Raw genomic sequence first — 17474 nt, forward strand, 5'->3', positions numbered from 1 at the left:
TTAGATTTAATCCTAGGGGGAAAAAATCTCACTTTGACTGTTGTATAGAACTCATACATTTTTAAAGCACTAATTCCTAAAACATGTTTCAGTAATTTATTTTATCAATAAGCGAATTAACAGGCTTGCTAATATAAGAAAATATAATACATTTCTCCTTTGGTCCTATTGATATGAGAAAAGACAGTAAAAAAGTAACCTTCTGATTGATATAGTTTGATTTGAGAAGTAATTTTATGCTTCTGTTGTCCTTGGTAGAAGGAGAATTCACAGATGAAAAGGTAGTATGCTCAAATAAAATCGGGTTCCAAAGAACATCTACATATGCATAAAAGAATACCATGAAGTATTAGAATTACTGCCTCCTCATTTTCTGAAGCTGTGGGGGTGCAGTGGTTAGAATGCAGTATTACAGACAAACTCACTGCTCAGTGTCAGGAGTTCAATCCCAGATGGCTCAAGGTTGACTCAGCCTTCCATCCTTCCGAAGTCAATAAAATGTGGACTCAAATTATTTGGGGCAATATGCTGGCTCTATAAACCGCTTAGAGAATGCTGTAAAGCATGAAGCAGTATACTAGTATACAAGTCTTGTTATATATATTCTTGCTATTCTGTTGAAAAAGTTATTTGCTTCTTCAGCAGTGGAATTTGTGATAGGGAAAACAGACTAACAATTCATATAATCTTCCACTTGAATCGGTACTATCACCTTGCTTAATAAAATAACACTTTCTAAGAACATACATTCAATAAAGTTGAGCAATTCAAATTGTTCAATTCAATTACGGTACTTTTTGTAAACTTTACTAAAAAAAGTTTAGGATAGAAAAATGTTGGGGTAAAAGACAAAGATAGATTTAAATTAAAACATCTATAAATACTTCATATTTTTAATTAGTTGTTGCTAGTATCACTAAGAAATGTAAATGTCATTCTAATTATATTAAGTTTTTTTGAAGATTAAAACAAATTTACTCTAGCAAATTAAAACGCAAAGCATATAGTAATTAGATCATGGAATTGAATCTTTTTGGTTCAAACAAAAGTCACACAGATCAAAATTAAATATGACAATGTAATATAAAATTAATATTCAACCAAAATTGCAATGGTTGAAATCAAACTATGTTGGCATAATTTCAAAAAGCCATTTGAAGCTTGGCCTGTGTAATTAAAATGTAGGTGCCAATAACTGGAAGAAACTGTTATGCAAGTATATTTGGAGAAGCATATCTTAATATGCTAGATGCAATTCATTCTCCAAGAACACATAGGATTGTAAATAGCCTAATTTATTGTTGACCTGTAAGGCAGTGATTGCAATAAAACTTAATTAGATTTTATTTACAGATCTAGAATATTCTGAAGAATGTTCAGAACAAGAACTAGTGTGCTGTGATAGCAAATGTTTCAGAGTAGGACTGCAAGATGCACCCTAACTTATTCTTGCATTGTGTCATTGTCCCACAAATACTATTATCTCTGGGGTTTGTGGTGTTTAAAAAAAAAGGGAAAGCGGAGTTTGCTGAATCCAGCGCTTTGCACAAAAGGGGTGAAATTTGTGTTGTAATGTCACAATACATATTTTGTTTCTTAATCCCCCATAGACAAGCACAGAAGGAGGGTTCTTTGGGCATATGGAGTAAAATAAAACATAATCCACCCAATAAGGTCTATGAATGCATAAACCAAAGGAAAAATAAGCAACTTACTTCCAAGGGAAAAATAAGCAATAAAAATGTAAGCCACTAGCTATTTCAGGTGCTATTTATTCAATTTTCAGGTCTGGGTTTCTTTTAAAAAATCTTTTTTTAAACTACAAACGTCCATACATAATATGTTTGAACATAATTTAGTGTACAGCCAGAGGGCATGCAGTTATTACTCCTTACTGTTGCTTTCAGTGCTGAACACCAGCATGCACAAACAAAACTCGCTTTAAGGTGTGCATAGATTCAGTTTATTTCGACGTATTATAGAGGCAAATTAGCAATGCAGAATTAATGATACATATATTGGACCTAATAGCTGACTGTATAGCACAAGTATCATATCACCATTTTTTTTAAAAAAGTAGCATTTTCAGATATGAGTTGATAAACATGATTTGAATCTAAAATTTATATGCCTTTTATATTGAAATGATTGTGTGAGTTAATAAAAAGGGCTAGATACCAATCCTTTACTATAGTTTGACAAAGGCACTAGATAGCACGTCAATTTAAAGTCAGTACAACGATTGTTCACTAGCCACTTACTATTAACATCACAGACTCTTGATTGTACAGATATGCAAACGAGAAAAAGATGTAAATGTGATCGAGATGGAGTTTCTTTCTTGAATCTGGCTAGGAAAATCATTATGTTCAAATCCTATACTAGATACAATAAGTAATGTAATGCCAAAACAGAGGTAATGTGAAATGTGTGCTTCCCTTTTCTCTGTCAAATAGCAGGTAAGAGGAAATTGGTGAAGGAATAGTTGCTAGTTTTGCCACCAATTCAGTCCCAAATAAGGATCCCTTAAAGGAACCTGACTGCCTGCACAGAACACCAACTTATATCCCCACTAAATTGGTACCTATTTATCTACTTACATAGAACATGCTTTCAAACTATTCGGTGGATAGAAGCTGAGTTGAGTGACGGGAGTTCATCCCACCACAGTGCTAGGGCTTGAATTGCTGGAGCAGACCATCTCCAGCATCGTTAAGCCAATGCACCTCTAAAAGAACTGATGCATTGACCAGTTTTAAGAACAGTTTTAAGCAGAAGGCAAAGATGGTAACAAAAACTATGAAGACATAAGATCAAAAATAATGAATAAAATGGGTTTTAATATTGAGAAGGAGGTAAAATACTTGATTTGTATTTTATCTCAAAATAATTATGCTAAGATGTGGCATGAAATTAAAAAAATATATGTTAAGATGGGTGAAAGCACAAATGTCATTGCTGGGGAGAATTTCTACAATTAACATGGCTGAGTGCTACGTTTTATTTTATTTATTTATTTGATTTGTCAATCGCTTACAAGATAATAGGTATAAGCATAAACATAGTGATGAATACATGAAATGTATACATATAAGAAAAATAAAAAGAAACAATAGGACAGGGTCAGTAGGCACGTTGGTGCGCTTATGCACGCCCCCTACAGACCTCTTAGGAAAGGGGTGAGGTCAATAGTAGACAGTTTAAGGTTAAAGTTTTTGCGGTTTGGGGAAGAAACCACAGAGTCAGGTAGAGTATTCCAGACGTTGACCACTCTGTTGCTGAAGTCATATTTCCTGTAATCAAGTTTGGTACGGTTAACCTTGAGTTTTTATCTATTGTGTGCTCTTGTATTGTTATGGTTGAAGCTGAAGTATTCATTGACAGGTAGGACATTGCAATGTATGATTTTATATACTATACTTAAATCGGACCGAAGGCGGCGTAGTTCTAGCTTTTCTAGGTCTAGAATTTCGAGTCTGGTGGCATAAGGTATTCTGCAACGCGTAGAGGAGTGGAGAACTCTTCTTTTGAAATATTTCTGGACTTTCTCAACTGTGTTAATATCAGATACGTAATGTGGGTTCCAGATGAGCTGTATTCAAGTATAGGTCTAGCAAATTTTTTGTATGCTCTAGTTAGTAGTGTGATATTATCAGAGAAAAAGCTATGTAGGATTAGGTTAACAACTCTTAATGCCTTTTTGGCTATGTAGTTACAGTGGGCTCTAGCACTTAGATCATTAGAGATGAGTATTCCAAGGTCCTTGACTGAGTTTGGATCATCCATAAGGTCTTGACTATTCAGCTTGTATTTTATTTTTTTTACAAAAGTTCTGTTTAGGACAATATTCACTTGATCATTGTATATCAATTATGTGGAAAATTATATCTAAATTTGTGTGGCAGGGGAAAAATCATGAGTTAGATATAAGGTGTTACCAGATACAAAAAAACAAAAAGCAAGACTGGGGTTACCTGAGTTGAGATTATATTTTGCAGGTTGCCGTTTATAGTTTGGATGAAAGAGTGGATGTTGCTGTAAACAGGGCTTTTGCAACTAGAAGAACATGATCTGAGATTTGGAAGGCATGGATATTTATGATATAATAAAACTAAGATTAATGTAGATTTTAAAAATAATTTTGTTAGATGTGCAATATTGAAAATATGGAACAGACATGAACCCAGACTGTGCCTAAAAATATCTTTGTAGCTCTTAGCACTAGAAGAATTTCACTGAAAAAAAATGATAAGTAAATACAAATGACTAATTTATGGTGATATTGCAATTTTTGTCAGGAAGAATCCAAAATAAAATAAAGAGAATATTGGAAGAAGAAGACTCTAGTCAATGGTTTTCTCATGTACAATTATTAGAAAGATTTAGGTATTGGTCTCAGTGTTAAGACTGAGTTTGAAATAGAACTGTGTACAAAGGATGAACATGTTATTATTAAATGTATAAATTTATGTTAAAAAACAAGTGAAGGAAGATATAAAATAGGCTAAAATTTGATTATAATGTATAAATGGAACAGTGGGAGAATATGCAAAAGGATTAAATATACATTATAATCTTTAAAGTGGATTTTTAATAACATGATTTATTGCTGGTATATTTCAATTAAAATAGTCTAGAATATATAAAAGTATTTCAAATTTATGATGGATATTTTAGCATACTTTATAGTTGTGTAAAACTTCTGGAAATTTTCAACTCAGTAATATTATATCATAACATATATTAATTCAGAAGATTTTAAAGATTAATATACAATTGAAACCAGAGGTATTACTTTTGGAACCAATCAATAAACTGTTGGAAAGAAGTCAAAGAACTTTATTTTTATACAAAGGTGAAGTTTTGACATTACCCAAAATGGAAGAATGGATGGTAAAGATGATAGAACTTGCTGAGATGGTCAAATTAATTGCTTTGATCAGAGAAAAGAGATTAAGTTTAATGCTGACCGGAGACTTCTTACAGACTTTTTGTGTGAAATAAAAAAAATTAAACTATGACATATGTTCTATTCAGTTTAATGAATAGAAAAAAAAATGATTATAGAAAAATGTGATGTAAGAAATGCTGTAATCCAGAATAAGAGTTAATTTACATCTATAGCTATAACTGCTGTAAAAAAAATCAGAAGCTACTTTTTAATATTTTGTTTCTTTTTTCCTGTGCTTTTGGCTTTGCCTTTTCTTTCTTTCTTTCTTTCTTTCTTTCTTTCTTTCTTTCTTTCTTTCTTTCTTTCTTTCTTTCTTTCTTTCTTTCTTTCTTTCTTTCTTTCTTCCTTCCTTCCTTCCTTCCTTCCTTTCTTTTTCTTTTTCTTTCTTTCTTTCATTGTTCTTGTTAGTTTTACTTTTTCTTTTTAAAACTTGTAATAAAGTTATTTAACTAAAACTCTAATTCAACTGCTGACAGACAAAACAATCAAAGTAGCTACTATTCTAATCAAGTTTATTGTTTTCTTTCCAGTGTTATTTCTTTTAACCAATTCCTATTTCTAAAAATCCACAAATTTTGAAAGTTGTTATTTTTTTAAACAGATGAATCCTTCAGGGATGACATTTCTTTCTCGAAAATCTCAAGTGATAAAGTCCGCTTCTTTCTCAGGTGTTCTTCCATTCTTTATGCATAAATAGAGATCTCAGAAAACATTCAAATGAATCTAAAAACTTTTCAGTTTAATAATTCATCCCACTTTATATATCTGTACAGACTAATTTAAATTTAAACAAAAGACAGGTTGACAGCTTACCTTCAACATAAGTTGGGAAAGAAGCCAAGCTCTTCCTTGACTGTAATTAAGACAAACAGGATATCAAACCAAGCTAAGCATGCTGAGGTTTGCATTAAAAAGCCTTTCATGCAGACCTGGCAAATTCATCACACAATGACAGTTATTACCCAATCTCTGTAGACAGCCTATTAAGAAATACTTAAACATGATTCAAAGTATTAGTTCTTTATTAATAAGTTATTCTGCAATGTATACCCTTAGCATTAATTAAGGCTTTCCAGATTTACATATGTATATAAATGTTAATATTTCTAACACACAAGATGTTATTAATAAAAATAATGCAAAAAATTCAAGGATTTCAATATTGAGGGTTTCCAGGGAAAAAATAATGAACGGAAGATGCCTCCGCTAAAAGCAGAGCTAACAAAGTGGCAGAATGAAAAGTTACTGAATAGACCACCACTTTGTAATTCCTCTCTGGACAAGGAGAGGACTTGAGATGATACACAAATGGCCCCGCACAAGGAGACCTCAAGACAGCAACCTCCAGTGGGTGTGAAGTCTGGATCTTTGTTCAAATTATGGATGGCGGCTTTATGGACACTGTGATGGCATACTTCCATTTCTAATCACTTTTGAAACTGCTTATTATCTGCTTTTCACCCATTAGGAACTTTTGTATCAATATGTTTTATAGCACCAGGTGAGTTTCCTTTAATCTTTAGCAAGAGAAGTTTTAAATATAAATTTAGGGACTTTAAAAATCATTTTTGGAATAAACAGCAAAAGGGTTATTAGAACTTGGATTTTGGAAACTTAAGAACAGATGAAGGGGCAAAATGCCTTTGAAATAAGATTTTGAAATTAATTGTAAGAATCCTTCCTGTTGGAAAATCCTGTTGTTTTTCAATTCTTTAAAAAAAAATGTTAGGATGGAACCTTGAAAGCTGGACACTAGACGGAACCAGAAGGAACTAAAGATTACAATTAAAGGAAAACGCTTAAATTTGACTTACTAATACAGAATGGAGCAAAATACTTTAACATGGGCCTACTGAAAAAAAAATTGTGTACAACAGACCCAGAAGTTAATTTTAAGAGTGACTGCCATAATAGATAGGCTATATTTAAAGGATATGATGGAAGAGGAACATTTTTTAGCGAACAAGACTGAGACTGATCTGATAGTGGAATTAAAAATGACAGGCTACAATAATGATATGGAAAAAAGATACACTGGATATACAAATGAAACTGATGGACGTCTTAGTAAGAAAAAGGGATATACAAATAACAAACCAAAATAGTGACCTGGATAACTTTCCTATACTGGATTTTCCCTACATTACATAACTAACGTTAAAAATTTGAAGCGTTTTTAGAGATGGAACAAAGAAACATGAAAAGAAGTCAAGTTCTAGGACATTATTTGAAAGGATGAAATATCAAGATTGTTAAAAGAAAGAACATAAAATTGATTTTTATTTGTTTGATTTCTATAGCTGTCCTGGGAAATGTACATCAAGGTTAAAATAGATGTAGTATGTTATTATCTCTGGTAATCCTTAATAGACTTTTGCTGACTAGGATTGAATTATTAGGCTTTAAGGATTTGTTTATAGCTAAGAGAAGAGATAATATTACTAAAATTGTTTAGACTTGCTGTGATTTAGTTATTTCTTTCGATATTTCTTTCTTTTCTATTTTTCTTTCTAGTTTCTTTCCTTTTCTGCATTTTGTAGTTTTTAGTTTTATTCTTTCATTTTTTTAGTTTGCATTAGTTTTTATCTGTTTATTGTAACCTACATACTATTAAAACTGTAGTTCCTGTAACCTTTAACTGGGTGAAACTTCATCGTAGTGTAACAATTTTTAAACCAAGGACCTTCGAATGAGCTAACTTACAGAATGCATTTAAAATCCAGCACCAATGTCTTCTATGGAAAGTTGGAAAATTTTATAAAATATTTTATGACATAAACATTTTAATAAAATGGTTTATGACATAAAACAAAATGCTGTAAAATGTTTCCTGTACTGATGTTTGATGTGCTCTAAAATTCAACATAGGCTATTTTTAAGGCAGATACATTTCTGAATGTATCCCTGAATTTTTATTAACTTTTCCAGCATGTTAAAAGCTCTATCATTGTTGAAGGCACTCTGGAATTTGGTAAAAAAATATATTTGAATTATGACCCAATGGGTCATGGGTTGTCTAGTGTTTAACTTAAAATGAATGAAGAGCATCTACGTTATTGGCTTCTTCATCACAAGGATCTTATAAGCAAGTCAATCAAGTTATGCGGGTTATTAGTTGTGTTATTATTACATACATAATTTTTGATGTGATAAATATTCATTTGAAAGTAAATAGGATTGTCAATGCTGCAATAGCTTAGAATAAGAAAATAAGATCCAAGTGAGAAAAAGTTACTACCAAATAATAGAAAAGAGTCTGCTAACAAGGCAGTTTCTGAAAATTAAGCATTAGGTAAAATTCTGACATCTGTTTTTACAGAAGGAATTGTCACTGGGATCATCATCTGATCCATTACATGCCTGCAATTATTTTTGATTCTATTGTACTAATAAGTCCTTTAAATAATTTATACAATTGCAATTGTCTACTGTATTCAATAGGCGTGATAATAAAGCAGCATAATTAGATGTATAAAGTTAATGAGAACAGCTTGCTATCATGTGCACAAACTTAATTTAACTGATATAAGAGGTGTGATTCATTCCAGCTACTGTTATTACCAAAAGTCTAGATTCCTTCTGAAATAGAATGTACATGGTGAAAGGTTTAAATTTATAATCTTTGTAACAAACAGCACTGTGTGTAATATTCTGATTAATCTTGCCTTAAGTATTTGGTTTTATACAAAAATGATTATATGATTCATATATAGGATAACCATTTGTCTGAAGTGGTGTAGTTTCCTGCCTAAGCAGGGGGTTGGACTAGAAGACCTCCAAGGTCCCTTCCAACTCTGTTTATTCTATTCTATTCTATTCTATTCTATTCTATTCTATTCTATTCTATTCTATTCCTTGCTCCATCACCTTGAACCATTGGTCTTGGTTGTGTTAGGTTCTCTTACAGAAGGGAATGAAGAGGAAGACAGAAAGGGGGAGGTTGTCAGAGATAAAATATGTCACAGCTAACTTTGGGCTCTGACCTCACTCACTCGCTTTAGCCTGCCCTCCAAGATGGCCCCTGGCACATTACTGAACTTTGAAGAAATGCAACTACCAACAGGAAGGTTCCCCACTCTAGTCTTAACACAGCAGATTGAGTGGGTGAAGAGACTCATCCATGAAATTTGCCAAAAGATTGCTCCAACAGTTACCAGTTTAAGTTCTGGGGTAGCTATTCTATTTTTCTCCCTTTCACAGCAAATATCATGGGGTGGGGGAGGAAAAATGATTGAATTGTGGTATTGAAGAAAAACTTGACTGGAGGCATTAGAAAACAGGTTCATATTGGAATTTTCATTAATGTCAGAATAAATGTTAATATACTAACCCCGAGGAATTTCATAAGTAATTATAGAAGTAGGAATGGTTTTCAGATGTGGCTACTAGATTCATTTTTTGATACTTTTTTTTCAAACATAGAAGAATTTAAAGAGGCAATTCTCCTATACTTTAGAAAACTTAACACTTTCTATTAGTCTTTAATGCCATATTCCCAAGTTACAGTTATTACTTTTGCAAAAAGGAATTTAATAGTCCAGATAATATGAAACAAACATAATGAGAAATGTACCCAGTATATATGCATACATCTATTATTAATACTATAGCATCACCGTTTTAAAGGCTCAATTATTGTGTTTGACTATATAGGGATATTTGGATTTTCATCTTTTTGGTCAGTTAAAAATCTTTTCTGCTTCTAGGGTCCATATTTTGTAGCAGTATTCAGCATAAAAGCAGGTGAAGCAGAAATGACTTAATGAATCTGGTTTCAGCTGCTAGTTTTGTGCATTCTCATACCTAGTAGACAAACTTGGTTCCAAAGAATCAAAATCTCTGATGCCTTTAAAGAACAAAGAAGGGGACTTATTTTTATTTGTTGTTTGGAGCAAATGTCTAACTTCTCCTATCACAACAAATATTATAAACATTACAAAGAAAGTCATTATTAGTTTATACTTATAAAACCTGAGAAAAGAAAAGCAACTGATATGTTTTGCCAGTATACTACAAAGTATGTAACTTTGCCAGTATACAACAAAGCGACAAAAACATTGCTTTATAGGAAGTAGAGTTACATGAAAATACAATTTCTACTTCTTTTTTATGGAAGATATTTTAAAAGAGAATAAATAAATCTAGAATAGAATAGAATTCTTTATTGGCCAAGTGTGGTTGGACACACAAGGAATTTGTGTTGGTGCAATACTCTCAGTAACACCCCTTCAGGATTATTTAGTAACCTATTTTTATAAACCTGCCTGCTTATTGACAAATATAAAATTTATTGGCACTGCAGATAGTGATGAAATCTTTAAATCTTTAAAGAAGAGAAATACATATCCAAAAATAGTCATATTTCCAGTTTGTATAATGCAAAACATAAAATTAAACTTGGAAAACATTTCTAATAAATGCACTGCTTTTAAGAATATTGCACTCTACCTCCTTATTGGTGGGGGTTTCTGTTGTACCACAGGCATCTTGATGGTGTTGTGTACTTGATGATTCAGCACCCTGAGGTGAAGATGGATCGGGAGATGGCGACTACAGGATATGCAAGGAAATAAAACTCTGAGCAAGTAACATACAACATTTTACTATTTTGGTCTCAGGATTCAAAATTGGATTGCGGGTTCCAAAAAAATAGTAAACTTGGTTAATTTAACTGAATTTCCACAATACTACATTCAGATTTATATTTACTCATAAAGAAATAAAATTGAGAGCTTGAGCAGTACTTCGAATTTAAAGAAAGTGCTTCAAAGCATTTTGGCAACTCTTTTAATTTTTGCATCTTCTTTCCCAGAAATGGGGGAGGAATGCATGGTGGCCCTATACAATGCCCCCCAAAGCCATGTTTGTTTTAAGCAGTTGTCAATAGATAACAAGCCCAAAGTACCCCAAAATTCTCGTTCCTCCCAATCCATATGGCTTCCACCTTGATGATATTCCAAAAGGTATTGAAAACCTGGATTATATTCCAGGTCTGGGGATAGGATGATGTAAGACTTTCCTGATGAAGACCCCTTTTCTGCTTTATTTCATTGTTCTAGCTTTTTCTTATAATATAAAGGATTCAGAATTGTTGGGAGTCAGGCATTCTTTAAATCTATGTAAATAAGTAAATAATGTTTTTTCTTCAAAACCTGTATTATCTATCAATTTCGGATTCCGTTCTAGCAATATTTACCCATGATAGTTCTGGAAATCAACAGGTTTGTAAAATTAATATAAACCACCTACCCCATTATTCTTGCTCCATTCATCATATACAGGTCCAAATGGTGGCCAATTTATTTTCAGATATATTTGAGAGTAAGGAGGCATCTCCCATCTTCTTTCTGCTCATCTTCCCTGCTTCTTGATACATGTTTTTCTTACATACTACACAGTTTGTATACCAAGACTATAGTTGCCTGAACATAATTCTGTTGTTGATACTAAGTTGTCAAGTTCAGATCCATATACGAAATATAGGCAATTTGCTCTGAATCGTTAGCACTGACACATCATACCAATAAGCAGTGCCTTTATTGAAAACTGTGGTTCTCTTGCAAGACCTGGTGCTATGATTGACATATTTTCACTCAACAAAAAATTCCAGCACAAATATTAACTTACTTACTACTTCCAATATGCATTTCCTGTTTTATGAGTTATCATATGCAAATTATCATATCATACATTAGGCAGAACAAAGTATATAATCTATATCCTTTATTTATTTATGACAAATTAACAAACTTATTTTTATTGTAATGCAATCTTACTAACAATTTGTAATTATGCTAATAAAACCATTTCAATGAATATTACCTATACTTACTAATGTGGGGCTAAACCTTAATTAAATCAATAGGATTTAATCCTGAGTAAACATGCACAGGGCAGCAGCATCAATCACTATTTATTCTATTTCTATAATTTACCTACCATATTCCTAAGGTACTCAATGTCGTACATCCAGAAATTCTCCATTTTGATGTTGCTGTTCAACAAGAAAATAATCCACTAGCAGATGGTAGCAAATTGCTTTTTCCAGTGGTATTATACGCTCAAGACTTGAAAATGAAGCCAGTAATAGGAGATGTTGCTGTGCTACCTATGTAGATTAACCTTCTCTGTTATTTAATAGCTGTAAGAAGGTCATTCTACTTTAGCAAATAGCTCCTGCTCCATAAAAGGCTGTCAGCTGTCTATTCTTTTTATTTTATTGCTTTTCAGGAGCCTATATCTATCAGAATTTAATCCTACTAGTGGCTTCCAAATAATAGCAATACAGTAGCAAATACTATTATCAGCATGTGAAATAGAAAAGAAGCATTTAGATTATTCAGTTTATTTTAAACTGATTCATTATGAGTCATTGTCAAAGCAACCAGAAAAATATTCTCCATGGTTCTTTTAAGAACCAATGATACATTTGAAAACTTTTCTACTGAATATGTTTTAAAACAATGTGAGCAATGCAGAGTTAAATACATACTGGCATAAATGAAATTGTTGTTTTAAATACTCATTTCAAAATACATGATTTCAATTTCAAATATTCCATATTCATTTCAAATATACATGATTTAAACATTAGTCCTTTGTATGCATTCAAAAGAAACAAATGAAACAGCATGGCTGATCTAATTGTTTATAATAAAAAACTGAAAGAATGAGAGCTTCTGAATGAAGTGAGACATATCATTTTATTGATACTGAATATCAAGAATCAGTCTTAGACCAAGAATGAGAAAAAAGAAGTGGGAAAAAATGATATGAAAATAGAATAAATGTAGGAATAGAAACTATATTGCTAAGTATTCCCCACTTAACAATGGTAATTGGAATAAGAATTTCAACATCACGCGACTGTGTTGTTTAGCAATGGCAGACCTCACTACTGTTGAAAAATTGGTCATTAAGACATTGTCACATGACCACAACTTCCAAGTTCCTGCTGGCTTCTCCATTGACTTTGCTTGTGGGAAGCCAGCAGAGAATGTCACAACTGTAACTGTGTGACCATAAGAGATTGCAAAGTGGAAATCCAGACTGATTGCCAAGTACCCAGATCGCAATCAAATGACTGTGGGTGTGCTGTCATGGACAGAACTCTGAGAACTGGTTGTAAATACCACTTGTGCCTTCACAAGTTCAAATAGTCACTAAATGAGTGCACTCATTGTAATGTTATTTTCCAAAATCCAAAAAGTGAGGAATGTGTGTGTGAGAGAGAATGTCTGATTTGAACATATTAATACAAATATCTGCAAATAAATTTTGAATACAGGATAACATGTGTGCTCTGCAAAGAATTTATCCGAACTTTGTAGAAAAGTATAATTATGTAATAAAGACTGTAACATATTCTACACTAGCCCCCGAACAATAGACAACTTCTAGCATCTAAAGGTTGAAGCATGATACATACACGCACACATACCAACAAAATTCTCAAAATTCTCTTGAAAAATGGAATTTTGTCTGTTTAAAAACCTAAATTAAAAAAAAAGCCAAAGTGATGTGACACAATTATATTATTGTCTCCTTGTGGCTGCTATAATTTTTAAACCAAAATGTTGGTTTATTTCTATTTTTTGTATTATTTATTTGTAATAGAAGCTGAACTAAGTTTGCAAAATAAAAGGAACTGAACTAAGAGGCGGGGACAGTTAATAAACTAACAAAGGTCTGACTATTACAGCATTTAAAGCGTGCTATTTTGGGATGTGGGTGTTCATTGTACAATTTAGGCGTTAGCACTAAATAAAATGCCCTTCCATCAGTATTCTGAAGTGCAACTCCAAAACTTTTTTTTTTAAAAGCAAATGCTGAGCACTTCCTCACATCCATATTGCTGGTCACAATCCTTTAGCCCCTTCCAGCACCTGAAACCTACTCAATTATTCAGTGCAACCTTCTCTATTCCCTTTATTAATAATAGATTGTCCCTGCTGTAGGAAAAAAAAACCCAGAAGCTTTACAAAATAACTTTAGCATCAGATTCAGAACTAAGTTAAAAATAGAATGAGCATTACCTCACAAAGAGGTGAAGACACACGTTATCTTAAAAAAATGTTAAAACTCCAGGTCATCAAACCCTATTACCCACGTGTATAATTTTCAAAACAACACGAAAACAAATCTGTGCTGTCTGAGGCTTGCAAACCAAGCAAAGGCAGTCACCGACTCTTCTTCAACATGGCTGAGAGGTATTCACTGTATGAGGTTATTGCTCTGTTGATCCCAAGAGAGAGGACACACAAATTCAGGAAGGAATGCCTTTATTCGATAATCATGTAATTGTATAAAATGCAATGTCTTCTGAGGAAACGACATTACAATAATATGTATTAAAGCTAACGGTTTCTAAACAGTGGTAACAATAATGGTTACTAAAGGAAACCTGGTTCTGATCAGAAAATTTGTGAGGGTCCAAAATGTCATTATCAAAGACAATCTGTAATTTCACAAATGTTCTAGCCACTTTTTTTTGAAGAACACAAGTCCGAAATACCCAATCTGTGCTCACTGGAGAGCCCAAGAACCCATTCCTTGAGACCTGCACAGCTCCTGATCTTCCCTTCTGACATTCAAAATTAAATTACTTTTTAACTGGGTGACCTACATGCGGTAAAGTGCTAAATCTTCATAGGCGTGGGGGTCTTAAATATATCCTTAGAAAAGAAAAATACAGGATGCATTCATTTTGCCTGCATTCTCCTAGGAAGTTTGCTTTTGCTTGGGTATTGTGAGTACATTTTGCTTGTTTGTTAATTATATTTTAATATTTGGGCATACAGAATGAGTGTTTTGCCTGGCTACATACATAGTAGTTTTTCTTCTATCAAATGGATATTGCACGCTTTGAGGGAACAAGCAAATATGCAATATAGCATTTGGAGCCGCAACCTCATTTTTGGCTTGATTTCTCGATGCAAGCTACTCTCTGAGCCTAATTGGTACATCTTTTAAACAGTGGTCTAAAACATAAGGTGCATCAGCATTGGTTTATATTCCAAAATATTTTATCACATCCCATAAATAATCCTAGCAGATTAATAGACAAATGAATGCATTCAACTTACATACAATGTAATGTAATGCAATATAGTAATGCCTAGAATGCCATTGGAGAAAGATAAAAAGTAAATCTGACCAAACCTGAGTAAAAGTCTGTATTTGGTCTTCCCTTGTAGCAATAAGAGGGCAAAACATCACTATTTCTGATCCTTATTGCATAATGCTGATAGCTGCATTACAACCTTGTTTAGGATGACCCACTTCCTATTGGGGTTCTTGGGCCACAGGATCATCTCCAACACTGTGGTGAGGGATATTCATGGTATCTGACAGGCAAAGTCATTCAGATTAGCTTAGAATTGGACTCTAACAGGCAAGTCCCAATAGGTTGCCCAAGGAAGAATCTTGGGATGTTATTTGGACTGAATTTGATTCTTACACCCAAGAAAGTGAACAAGGTGCTCTTGTCTGTTAGTCCAGCCCCCTGTTTGTTAGATCCTGGCTTTCCTGAGTTATTAAAACAATCCAGGAGATGACCATGGGATGGCTTCATCTGGTGGTTTGGGCCCCTTTGAGACAGACGGTGGTCCCACCAGCCTTGAAGGAGGTAGCAGTAAATCCCTTCTTCAAGAAGTCATCACTGGATAATTGTTGAAGAATTACCTCTGTTGGAAAATTATCAGCCAGTTTCAAATTTTCCTTTTCTGATGAAGACTATGAAAAAGGTAGTTGAATGACAGCTACAAAAGATCTTGGAGTATCTTGAATTATTATCTGAAGTGCTTTCAATCTGGCACCAGGTCAAGGTTCAGTGCAAAGATAGCACTAGTCATGCTTGCTGATGATTCTTAGTGGAGTCTTCGGGTGGGAGTGGTACATCCATCCTAGGGCTCCTTGATATTTGAGCAGCTTTCAATACTTCAACCACATTATCCTTCTGAACTGGCTGCAGGAATTAGGAGGCAATGCACTGTGCTCCAGTGGCTCCCTTCCTTTCGCAATGGTCAGTTCCAGTCAGTATAGACATGGGGGAAGAGATTGCATCCATGGCCCTTCGTGTATGGGATGTCTCAGGGCTTGTCACTTCTCCCCTGTCCTGTTCAGTATCTTTCTGAAAGCACTTGGTGACTTCATCCACCAGTTTGAGGTACACTATAATCACTATGCTGATGGTACCCAACTTTACATCTCCATCCTGAATGAAATAGGTGAAGCTGTCAATGCACTGATCCAATATGTAGAGGCTGTTTGGGTCTGGATGGGAGAGAACAGAGTTTGGCTCCATCCTAACACGGCTCCAATTGTTTGGACCTCCTGTTTTGGGGATATCACCAACTTTGGTCTTGGATGAGGCTCCACTTTCACAGCCAAGACTGATGAAGCTGCAGCTGGTTCAAAATGCAGCAATGTGAGCAGTAATGGGTGTCTCTCGGTGTGCTTATATTTCACCACTTCTATGTGAATTGTATTGGTTGCCAGTTGGCTTCTGAGTGCAATTCAAGGTCTGATTATTACATATAAATATTGGTATGAAATAGGATCTGTATATATGAGAGACTGCTTGTCTCCAACTGTTTCTGCCAATCCAGTATATTCCAGAAGAGTGTCTCCAGATCACCTCCATTAAACACTGTCATATAGAAGTGTGTGTTCTCTGTGCTGTCCCCATCCTCTGGAACAGCATCCCTCCCAGAGATTAGGGTGGCACCCACTCTGGGGTTCCAGAAAGCTTTGTAAACTTGGCTTTGATTCCAGGCTAGAAGTTGATAATTTATTTGTTAAATGCCCCCGTTTTGTTGTTTTTCTTTTATATTAAATTAAGCAGGGGTGGGATTCTACCAGTTCGCACCTATTCTCTAGAACCGGTTGTTAACATTCTAAGCAGTTTGGAGAACTGGTTGTTAGAAGAAATTACTGGCCTAATCCTGTAAGGAACGGAGGAAGGAAACATTCTCGTGTTGCTTACAGAAACTGCCTCTCCATTAATCCTTATTACATTCTTGGCAGGACTGGACTTCCTATCTCAGGAACTTGTCTGGAGTTTTTTTCCCTCTCCTTTGCTGGTACTTTGCTTGTGTGGAGTGACCATTCAAAGTTACAATGGCACTGAAAAAAGTGACTTATGACTATTTTTCACACTTACGACTGTTGCAGCATCCCCACAGTCATGAGAGGCCAGGCGAGGATTTGCATGCCTTGATGTGAGTGATATTGAGTTGGCCACACCCAGCCAATAACATGACCACCAAGCCATACCCACCACCTAAGCCACGTCCACAGAACCGGTTAAAATTTTTGAATCCCATCCCTGAAATTAAGGGTCACTGGTGCTCTCTGAGTTTGGTTATTTTCTTGCAGATGTTTCATTACCAAACTAGGTAATATCATCACTGAAATATCTGCAAAAAAACAACTAAGCTCAGAGAGAACCAAGGATCCCACAGTTCAACCCTGAGCTATAAATATTCTCTTCTATTAGTATATTACATTATTTTAGTCTGAG

General features: G+C 34.1%; 1 protein-coding gene across 3 annotated transcripts in view; it reads right to left on the reverse strand.

Annotated features, from left to right (window-relative positions):
* Positions 1-17474, reverse strand: part of APBA1 (amyloid beta precursor protein binding family A member 1) — an 85399-nt gene that overhangs the window by 15403 nt on the left and 52522 nt on the right. For all 3 annotated transcript variants that reach the window (XM_087957799.1, XM_087957796.1, XM_087957798.1), the window contains exons 3-4: positions 10400-10501; positions 5765-5804 (exon numbers count right to left, since the gene is read on the reverse strand). In XM_087957799.1, the coding sequence (XP_087813925.1) occupies positions 5765-5804; positions 10400-10501 (142 nt within the window). The remainder of the gene's footprint in view (positions 1-5764; positions 5805-10399; positions 10502-17474) is intronic.

The sequence above is a fragment of the Notechis scutatus genome, chromosome 2, assembly GCF_049901735.1.
Source record: "Notechis scutatus isolate UNSWTSFEM ecotype Mainland chromosome 2, rNotScu1.2, whole genome shotgun sequence".
NCBI classification, from domain to species: domain Eukaryota; kingdom Metazoa; phylum Chordata; class Lepidosauria; order Squamata; family Elapidae; genus Notechis; species Notechis scutatus.